Here is an 11,514-nt window from a genome sequence, read left to right on the forward strand (position 1 = left end):
TAGATCATCTTTGTCTAAGAAATAGATTGATAATGTGAGACACAAAGGTATTTTAAAATTTTCTAGTAAAACAGATGAAGTTAATTCTTATAATGCATTTTTATTTATCCAGTATATCTAAAATATAAAAAATTAATGATACCTTACATGATTTTTTAAAACTTAAGTGTTCAAAATTCAGTGGTATTGTGCACTTAGAACACATCTCAATTTGTCTTTACCACATTTCAACAGCTTAATTGCCATGCATGGCTGTTGGCTACTATAGCTAGGTAGGTCTAGATTCATGTGAAGTGGAATAATCCTGTAAGCAATCCTTCTGAGGTATAATTTTTTAAAACATTTTTATTGAGATATAATATACATATAACGAAAAATGCACATCATGATTGTATAGCTCAGTGAATTACGAAGTAAACAAATCCATATAACTACCACCCAGATCTTCCTGTGTTCCTTCCCAATCATTACTCTCTCCCTCCTCTCTAAAGGTAACTCTACTATACTGACTTCTAACATTGTTTTAGCTTCAGAATCTTTTTTTTTGTAATGGTATTTGGTATGTAGTTATTTTAGGTATAATCTTATTAGTATGCCTTGGTACAAAATGGACACAACAGATAACTGCTTTGAATGAACCTGATAGGACTTATCAGATCTGGACTGGCTTTATAGGCTATTAAGAAGGAAGTTAGGGGCTTCCCTGGTGGCGCAGTGGTTGAGAGTCCGCCTGCCGATGCAGGGGACACGGGTTCGTGCCCTGGTCCGGGAAGATCCCACATGCCGCAGAGCTGCTGGGCCCGTGAGCCATGGCTGCTGAGCCTGCGCGTACGGAGCCTGTGCTCCGCAATGGGAGAGGCCACAGCAGTGAGAGGTCGCGTATCCCCCAAAAAAAAAAAAAAAAAAAAGGAAGTTATTCTTTTTTCTTCTAAAGAATAGTTCTATGCTATATTGTAATTAGGTTCAAGAAACTTATTCATGATTTATTTGTCTGAAAATAGTATAATATTTATTGTTTCAAGCTCTTGCTGCTAGTCAAGATCACCTACTTTTGCTTTTTTACCAATCCCACTTACTACATTAGAACATTATATCTGCCTGGAGTTCAGCATGTACACATTTATCTCAAATGGATGAATCTAATAAAAGGTTTAATAAAACGCTGGCTATTAGGGAAATAGAATTTACCATGCCTTTTAAAATTTTTAGGCAAATTTATATTTCTGTTCCTTTGTTAAGTGTCACTCGTACTTTGTTCTTTCTTATATAGCCACATGCTAAATGCCCTTTATGCAGAAATGATATACATGGAGACAATTTATTAGAATGTCCTCCAGAAGAATTGGCATGTGACACTGAGAAAAAGCCTAATATGGAATGGACATCCAGTTCGAAGGTAAATATACATGTGCAAATGTTTGAGTATTTGTTTTATGTTTATATAAAGAAATACCGTATTTAGAAATAGTAATTCTGCTTTTAATCCTGTCATTTGAGTATTATATTCTGTTGGTGGTTACTGGCTTTTTGTTTCTTTCTGGTGGTGAATTTGAGAGATGAGAGAAAGCATTCAGATGATAGTATTTTTTTAGTCTCAATTTTTAAAAAAATTGGTGGTCTTTTACATTTGTATTTTAGGGAGATAACATGGCAGGACCTTTCTCTTCCAATTCAAAATGGAATCTAATGGGTATCCTAATTTTTTTCAGATTAACGCTCTAATGCATGCATTGATTGACTTAAGAAAGAAGAACCCCAACATAAAAAGTTTAGTTGTTTCTCAGTTTACAACATTTCTGTCTTTAATAGAAACACCACTCAGGTAAGTTCAACAGTGTTTCTCACTTGGAGCAAAAGGATTTTATATAAATGTTTTAATTTGGATAGCAAAAAATCATTATGTATGTTTTACCACTTTTATTCATTTCATCTATCTAAAATAACAGTAGCAATAAAGAATACTCCTGAGAACTTAGAATTTTAAAGATTAAGTCCTGAGTTCATAGGAAAAAGGTTGACTGCAGGGCCTGACATATTAGTAGATGATTAGTAAATATTTGTCAGCAGAAATGAAAGAATTGGTTGAATGAAAAGATTACAATTACTTAACATGTTTTTTTTTTTTACATCTTTATTGGAGTATAATTGCTTTACAATGGTGTGTTAGTTTCTGCTTTTTATAGTGTAGTGTTACTTGTCTCTTTTGTCCCCTCCATTAGAGCCTCTGGATTTGTGTTTACTCGTTTGGATGGTTCTATGGCCCAAAAGAAAAGAGTTGAATCAATTCAGTGTTTTCAAAACACTGAAGCAGGATCTCCAACTATAATGCTTCTATCCTTAAAAGCAGGTGGAGTTGGTTTGAATCTTTCTGCAGCTTCTCGAGTATTTTTAATGGATCCAGTAAGTAGTTTTGTAGACTTTTTGGTATGTTACTACTTCTTTAAAAAAATAAAAACAAAAAACTATTTGGTAAATACCTTTATAGTTGTAACTGATTGTGAAAATTCTTAGGCAAACTTTAGAAATAGACAATAACTTAGTAAAAGTGTTTTAAGGACTTTCTCTTAAGTGCTTTACATATATCAACTGAAATTCTCACAGCATCTCTATGAGATGGATCTTGTTACTATCCCCATTTTACATGTGAGGAAACTGAAACATGGAGAAATGAAATAGCTTGCCCTATCACACAGCTAGTGATATACAAATCAGGATCAGAGTCCATGTTTATAAGTATTATGCTGTGCTTTTCTACTGCTCTTCTATATACAGAATAAGTTTCTGTTAACTAATGCTTTAGGGAAGTGTTTTCATTGATTCAGCCGATGAATCAATGAGATCTTACTTTGTGTCAGGGAATCTTACTGGCACAGGGAATCTGGATATAAACAAGATAGACAAAGTAGCCACCATCATGGTGCTAATAGTCTCAAGCTTTAACGTGCATAAGAATTAGGAAATGCAATTTGACCTCTGTCTTCAGATTTAGGAGTTCTTGGATGAGACCCAGGAAACTACATTTTTATATAGACCATAGGTGATTTTAGGTGCACATGGTCCAGCATCACAGTTTTAGAAACAAGTACCATTAATGGAATGCTTTGGGTAAACTTTAATGTCTAACACAGTGTAATTACTGTGCGCAATACAGGTCTAGGGGTAGAGTGGGAGTTAAAATTCACTCTGAACTTGACACATCAAACTGTGTGGCTTAGAGTTGCATCCGCACAGGAGCACTTTTTTTCTGATTGCACAAAGGGGCTTTTTGGACTGGAAGCACTCTGAGCTAATTCAGTTTCTAATTTGCATTGGGCACTGTTTGGGCTGGAGGTAACCCTGTGCTGTTTCTGTGCATTCACAGATCTAAGGTTTGTGGTTTTAGCTTGCTGCCTGAAACTCAGAAAATTCATAACAAAGAAATTTTACTAAGATACAAATTTTGAGTTATTCTGGTTAGGCTATCTAGTTGAAGCATGTACCTGTTACCAAGGCTTTTCTTCCTCTCCTGAGGGTAACCTTTCCAATAATATTAAAACCAGAGCCATACTTAGGCATTCATGGGTTTCATGTTAATGCCATCGGGATGGCAGTGGTCTGTCGTATTTTCTTGCCTTAGTTCTGTGGATGAAGTTTTAAATCTTTGCTAGAGTTTTAGTATTATGGTTATTATAAAAAATATGCATTGTAACTGCAAGTTAAGTTACATGTTAGCTAAGCAGATGATAATTCTAGAAGCTGATTTTTGGAACAGATTCCCAAATTATTATTTTTTGGTTATAATCTTAGTACTTCATAAGGAAGAGGTTGTTAATACAAAATACAGTAATTTAATTAGTATTGTAAAGTTGACCAGAGACTAAACTCTTTAACAGTTATACTTTTAGAAAACTTACAGAATGTTTTAGCAGTTTCATAGTAAGTTGGTTGTTTTTCATTGAACATTTCAAGTTTTCAGATATTGTTTCTAACTTTAAAACAAAAGCCAGGTCCTAGAAAAATAAGATTCAGTAAAAAAAAAAACAAAAACAAAAAAACATTGCTCATGAAGATTTTTACCTCTTTGTCGAGTATTATATAAATGTTAAGATTTATTTGTCTTTTGATGTTTCATTGTGAGCTTTTTTTTCATTATGAGCTTTTGATAAAGTTAATTGCTTCCTTCATCACTACATAAGAGAATGGGAGCTATCAGTTTTACATTATCATAAAGTAAATTTTATTATACATTTAGTCATACTTGATGTATACTGCCGTCTCACCATGAGGTTCCTAGACAAAAGACAGCAGAGAGGAACATTTTATCTGAGCTCTTAGTATAATGGTTTCAAAATGGGTCCAATTGTAAAATACGAAATATTCACAGAATATGACTGTCAGTTTCATAAGGTAAATAAGTCCTTTAAATCTAACTTTTATACCGAAAAACAATCCCCAAATCAAATTATATCAAGTTAAGAGTAAAATCTCCTTTTCTCTTGATCTCAAGGGAACTTTATTTTTTATTTTTATTAAAAAATTTTTTTTTGGCTGCGTTGGGTCTTCGTTGCTGTGCGTGGGCTTTCTGTAGTTGCTACCCACGGGGGCCACTCTTCACTGCAGTGTGCGGGCCACTCACTGCAGTGGCCTCTCCTGCTGCAGAGCAGAGTCTCCAGGCATGTGGGCCTCAGTAGTTGTGGCTCACGGGCTCTAGAGCGCAGGCTCAGTAGTTGTGGCACACGGGCTTAGTTGCTCCGCAGCATGTGGGATCTTCCTGGACCAGGGATCAAACCCGTGTCCCCTGCATTGGCAGGCACATTCTTAACCAGTGCATGCACCACCAGGGAAGTCCCTCAAGGGAACTTTAAAAAGGAGAAAATAACTGCCTAAGTTGTACTATAAACTTGTCATCTACATATTAATTTATGATTTTGTTTCTATTTTCAGTTGGTACTTTGCTGTATAAATGTTCCTTTTCTCCAAAACACCCTGTTTTCAGCTTCAAGAGTCATCCCATAGTTTAGTTTAAAACTTAATGATCCCCTACCCTGACAATTCATGTTATTTCAAAACCACTTGACTCCTATCTTTCTAGACTGAAGAGCTCTATATCTTTTTTGCTTATCTTCCCTTTTCAGTGCTTCATTGTTTTATTCTTCACCTTAAGACAGTCCCCGTGATAATGCCAATGTTAGTTAGCTAATGTTACTTTTTTAGTTCAAAATAGGTACTGAAAATTGTATGGCAGAGTCTTAAATAATTTTTAGGACTTCTCATTACTCCTGAAATCTTTTTTTGTGCTTTTACATAATGAAAGGAGGAAAATGAAAGAAAAGAACCAAACACCAGCAGAAAAGGAGAAAACTTTTTCATAAATGGACTCAATTACCTATCTTTTCTGATGTAAATTAAGTAATTTAAGAGAGCGTATAAACTTTCTCTGTTAAGCAGACATAGTTTGATTGTAAAATGGGTGGGGGTGGGGGATGAGAAAGATATTATTTGATTAATCAGCAATCATTTATACTGTGTGCTTTCTAGGTATCAGGCCCTGTATTAGATACTAGAAGCGGTGTAGTGAAATGACAGGGGAGAGAATACCTGCCTATCATAGTAGTGATTGGGGTAGGTAGTCAGGGGCTGTGTGGAAATTTTCGTCCCCAGAGCATTTACAATGTCACTATCTGAATTCATTCAGAAAGAATTCAGTTAGTAAAAGGTGAATGAATAATACTGCAACAAAAGGACTTGGGCAGAACACTCACAGATCAGGGTGGTGATTATTCAACTCATGTTCTTATTAGGCCTGGAATCCAGCTGCTGAAGATCAGTGCTTTGACAGATGCCATAGACTTGGCCAGAAGCAAGAAGTCATTATCACGAAAGTGAGTTTTTAAGACATCTATTTTAAATAAGGTTTTCAAAATTCTACAAATAATGCGTGAATATATTGTAAAAGATTGAAATAGAATTATGCAAACTATGAAGATCATCTTTATTCTGTTTAGAAGGAAGCTACCATCAGTAGTTTAACATGCTAGTCAAAGTTTTTCTGTTTACATACATTCATACTTACGTATATGTGTAAATTTCAAAAATTTCTTAAGATAAATGGGATCATAGTTTATTATTTTGTAGTCTGTGTTTTTTCCCCCGAACAGTATATATTGGAGACTACCCTGTAAGAACATACAAATCAAACTTATTATTATTCTGTCATGGTAGACAGGCAACATAATTACATCTAATTTATTTAACCAGTTCAATTTTCGCTAATAAAAACACTCCTATAATGAGCATTAATGTGCATCTTTGTGCATATGTACAAGTACAGTATTTCTTCAGGATAGGTTAAGAAAACTAGAATTCTGGATTTAGAATCTTATTACATAACTGTCAAGTTGTTTTCAAAACAGGCTTTATGATATATGAGAATGATGTAAATTATGCTTATAAGATGGTCAAAAAGTGACCTTCTAATACTCATTTACCTAAGACCTTTAGCATATTTGACATATCTCTTGTTAATTTTTTTTCTGTGAATTGCTTGCTTGTATCTTTTGCCCAGTTTTCATAAAGTACAAATATAGTTTTATAGTATAAAGTACTTCTTTATAAATTCTGATTTTAAACGTTTTATGTATGTTGGAAATTTTTTATTCCAGGCTCTTGCTTATCTTTGAATTTTATGTGCTTTTTGTCATGAAAAAGTTTAGAAATTTTATCATTTAAAACGTATCAGCCTTTTTCTTTGTATCTTATGGATTTTGAGGTCTTTCTTAGAACAGAAGGCTTTATCTTCAAACTTTAAGAATGAATCTCCTGTAAATTATGTAAACTGGGAGTAGTGTTTTACAAAAATGTCAATAAAAATTGCCGTACTGAAAATTTGGAGGGAAAAGAAAGAATATCCTGTGCTTCTGATTCTTTTGAAATATTTTACCTTTTTATGATTCATGATATGGATCTAACTTTTTTTCAGATGAAAAATCATTTGCTCCATTACCATTTTTTTTGGAAAAGTCCATCGTTTTTTTCTACTGATTTGAAATGTCACTTTATCATAAACTAATTCATGGGTCTCTTTCTGGACTCTGTTCTGTTCCACTGATCTCTTTTCTTTATTAATTACTCTTATTTACTATTAATCTATTAATTACTTTAATTTATAATCTATTAATTATCGATATATATATTTATAATCTATTATATATAGATATATTTATATATTTATAATCTATTAATTTAATTAATCTATTAATTAATTTAATTTATAATCTATTAATCTATTTACTATTAATCTATTAATTACTCTCTTTTCTTTAATAATTACTATGGTTTTATAAAGTATGCTTTGATATCTAGTAGAGCAAAGTGCACTCATTACCCTTTTTGAAAACTGTGTTGGTTATTAATATTATTATTTACTCTTGAATTGAACTTTGGATTTGGATTACCAAATTCCACTTAAGAAATCTTGTTTGGGATTTATTGAATTTATGATTAATTGGAAAACTGTCTTCTTTATAAATACAGAGTGTTCCCATACAAGAACTTAGATAGTATCACTCTCCTTTTTTTTAGGTCTTTTATGTATTTTGGTAACATTTTATAACACAGCTTGTATTACAGTAACTGGGACCTCTTGTACGGTGTTGAATAGTAGTAATCACAGTAATCATTCTTGACTTGTTCCTATCTTTGTTGGGAATACTTTTATTGTTTTACATTTAATATGTTATTCTTGGTAAGTTTCTAGTAGATATCCTTAAATAAGGTTGAGGACATTTATTTCTGGGTTAATGAGGATTTTTTTTTTAAAGTCAAGGTTTTTATCAGGAATAAACGTTGAATTTTATCAAATGCTTATCATCTATTGAGATGATCGCTTTTTTTTCTCTTAAATTTTTAATGTTATAAATTATACCAGATGAAGGCCTGTTCTTTCATTTCTGGGAAAATCTTATTTGGCTTTTTAAATATGTTACATTTATTTTGCTAATATTCCAGCTTCAGAGTTGCCTATAAAGTTTGCTTTTTTTGTGTGTTGCTCTTATCTTGATGATGGAGTTATAATACGTAACTTATGTCCTTACAGCTGTATTCTTTATACAGGAAAACTATATTGAGTGATAAGGGGAAATGGTGCTCATCTCTAGCTATCATTATCATGTTCTAAATATTCTCACTGTATATTGAGAGAAAAGGGGGAGTGAAACAGTTTCTAATAGATTATTATTGACCATTTTTGAAAGCTATGTAATACTGTAAGAAAGCAGGTTCTTTTAAAGTATCATTTTCATCATGTCAATTTTTTTTTAATTAAAGAATTCAAGTATTGTGACCTAAAAAGTACTTAACCAATTTAACTTTGTTTTTCTTTTTAAAGTTCATTGTGAAGGATTCTGTTGAAGAAAATATGCTGAAAATACAAAACACAAAGAGAGAACTTGCAGCTGGAGCCTTTGGAACTAAAAAAGCAGATGCTAGTGAAATGAAACAAGCTAAAATTAATGAAATCAGAACTTTAATTGATTTATAATTTGTGGGATTTGGTAAGGTCAGTTTAATTAGATATATACAGAAGTTTTGGAAATGCGAAAAATAGTTTTAGAAATGAGGTCTAGAGTATATCTTCTAAAAGGAGCATATCATTTTATATTAGTGAAGAGGTATTACTAATACATAATCTCCTTCTATATATGAACCTATTTTTAATGACAGTTCAGGTAGCAATAAGTTCTGTTATATACTGTGGCCTAAAATAATTTTTTGAGACAAAAAGTTACTTTTATTCAACTTTTCATATTATCTATGCTGAGTATTTTCATATATCTTCCAAGTACTCAGCTTTTTCATATTTCAGATAAGGTCAAACCTTTTATACTTTTGACCAAATAGTTATTTTCTATGTTGGACACATTTGGTTATTCACCAAAGTCTCCCATTTGTGATGCTGTGGATTCACAGTCCATGTAAATGATTAATATGTGCACAGACTATACAAGAGATTGACTTTATTGGACCTTCAGAAACCACATTTGCATTCCAGAACCTTAAATGAGAGACCAAAGTCCAGGTTAGCAAGTTACTTGTTTTTTTTGTTTGTTTGGCTTTGTTCATGTATGTGTATGTATGTGTTTTGTTTTTGTTTTACAGTGTCATTGAGATAAAATTCACATAAGTGACTTACAATTTTATGTTCATGAAAATTGGGGATTGCGTTAGAGCACTATTTTCTCCGTTTTAGTTAGGTGGTACCATTCTTTTTGTTTAAATGTAACTTGACGTATTAGTGTGTAAATACAGTCTGTGGGGGTGAGAAGGAACCAGTTCTGCCCAATTTGATTTGAATATTTAAATTATGGAATTGCTGAATAGATATTTCTATATATAGATAATTCTTATTTATGTAGTTTAAAAAAATAACTATAAATTTTTATAATTCAGAAGACTACTATATGTGAGAGGCATGATAATCTGGATGGAAGTTGGGCTGGATGACATCCAAAATTGTTTCAACTTTTAAAGACATTTTAATCCCTGAATGGAAAATTTTCTTTGTTATTGTGTTTAGAATCAGAATTTGATTTTGGAACTTCAGTAATTCACCCTTACATCTATCTGTAGAATTACTCATCTTTTTCCTACTTTTGTTAATAATCAAACTCACGGTAGTTGCCACAGAATCCTGGATGACTGTTTTAGTCACATTTAAAACAAACTATAAATTTATCAGTCAGGTTAGGTAGTCAGTGTTATTTTTTTCCTTAAGGAATCTTTTTTTTAATCCAAAGAAAGAAGAAATTACTTACTACAATAGGAGAAGCTTCATGTTTGATGATACAAATTTAAGAACCTTATATTTTACTTACAGTGTTGGAAGTGACTTGACTGAAAGATAAGAGGAGATTGGAGGCAGTGTTGTATTCTAGGGCACGCAATCTTAGATTTAGCACATACCTTAGCAACAAAATTCTTCCTTCTCTGTGCCCTGTCCTTTGCTCCAAAGGAACAGTGGATCAGACAGCAAGAATCTTCCCAGTCCCTTTTCTCTTCGGCAGCAGGTGAGGTAGAGGGCTGATGCAAAGGACAAACAGACCTTTCTGCAGGGATGAGAGTGGAATAATAACTTGAGGTTAGTCCACTAGCATTAGGAGCAATAGGGAAGTTCTTTACCTTGTAGGACTAGCATTGCACAAAATATCAGGTTGATCAGGATCTCATAAAATATGATATGTGGGTTCTCTATATACCAATACCCCAGTGAGATTAAGTATAAAAAGAGTTTGCAGCAAAAAACACAACCTACTCTTCTTGCTTACAAAGGCAGAGCCTTGCAAACTCACTGTAAAGGTGAAGACTTTGCTTGCTTCTTTACCCCAAACATTTACAGACTTGTGTTTTTAAACACATTCATAATGATAAATTTGGCAAGTCATTTAAAAAATACCTTTTTGGTTTTGTATAGTTTGATTAAGTGGTGTTAAATAAAAAAACAACAAATTCATCCTAAGAAAATATATAAACTACTGGAATGAAAAGTTCACATTATGTTTACGCTGTTAACTCTGTTTCATTGCTACGTAGAGTAATAGCTTTAGAAACATCTTGAAAATATTGTATTCCCAGTTGTGGTTCAAACTGGATTTTGTTTTAAATTTAAAATTAATAAAAGTGAAAAAATTACTAGCTTCCTCAGTGCCGTAATTTTAATGAGTACTTTTTCTTTAAAGAACATTTAATCTTTCTTTATGAATCTCACACGTCTGTTCAGATGTCTATATTATATAATTATTTTTTACTGAGAGTACATAAAAGTACTATGAGTAGCTGAGAATAACTGACTCATATTCCTACCCCTTTTTAATTTTACTAAATTTCAGTTTAACTGGTTGACTTCTTATTTAGAAATCAGTGTATATATTTTTAAATTTTATGTTAAATGTCTCGATCTTCTTAAACATTAGTTTCGATTATTTTTATTTCCCCATCTGCCAGAAAAAAAGGAGTTGTGATCATAGTTATGTATAGTGGTATACTAGATAACACTCTCGATTATAGACTTTGCCCTAATTACAGCTCCAGGATTGGAAATAATCAAGAAAATAATCATCTTATGTTTAAAACCAGTGAGTACCAATAAATTTATACTCAGGCAGTGCATGTTTTCTGTTGGCATTCATTGGTGTGTTTTTTATTCATTTTATTTATATGCTTGCCAAAGTTCTGTTCATTAGTATTCGGAAGGAAGATTCATTAAAAACATGAGGACAAATGATATGTTTGGCTTATTAATAAGAATTCAAGTGCTTAACCTTAAGTTTTCAACTGTATTAACTTTAAAATATTTGCAAAAGGTGAAATACAACAGCTTTCCTTCATTTAATTCACCCGTAAATATGTAGTAACTTCCTTACAAGTTCTACATTCTGGAATTTGTGACCTCATTTTTATGGTGCTTCTGAATAAAAAGACCCCAAAATTCTGATAGCTGTGAATAATGGTTGGGATGCTTCCCTTGCAGTAATGTCTACT

At 32.4% G+C, this 11,514-nt stretch overlaps 1 protein-coding gene across 4 annotated transcripts in view; it reads left to right on the forward strand.

Moving 5' to 3' along the window:
- Nucleotides 1-10,665, forward strand: part of HLTF (helicase like transcription factor) — a 59,851-nt gene extending 49,186 nt beyond the window's left edge. For all 4 annotated transcript variants that reach the window (XM_067737534.1, XM_067737535.1, XM_067737536.1 and 1 more), the window contains exons 21-25: nucleotides 1,271-1,396; nucleotides 1,710-1,822; nucleotides 2,220-2,400; nucleotides 5,781-5,861; nucleotides 8,366-10,665. In XM_067737534.1, coding sequence (XP_067593635.1) covers nucleotides 1,271-1,396; nucleotides 1,710-1,822; nucleotides 2,220-2,400; nucleotides 5,781-5,861; nucleotides 8,366-8,518 — 654 coding nt within the window. In that variant the 3' untranslated portion in view covers nucleotides 8,519-10,665. The remainder of the gene's footprint in view (nucleotides 1-1,270; nucleotides 1,397-1,709; nucleotides 1,823-2,219; nucleotides 2,401-5,780; nucleotides 5,862-8,365) is intronic.
- Nucleotides 10,666-11,514: the final 849 nt, after the last annotated feature.

The sequence above is a fragment of the Pseudorca crassidens genome, chromosome 5, assembly GCF_039906515.1.
Source record: "Pseudorca crassidens isolate mPseCra1 chromosome 5, mPseCra1.hap1, whole genome shotgun sequence".
In the NCBI taxonomy this organism is placed as follows: Eukaryota; Metazoa; Chordata; class Mammalia; order Artiodactyla; family Delphinidae; genus Pseudorca; species Pseudorca crassidens.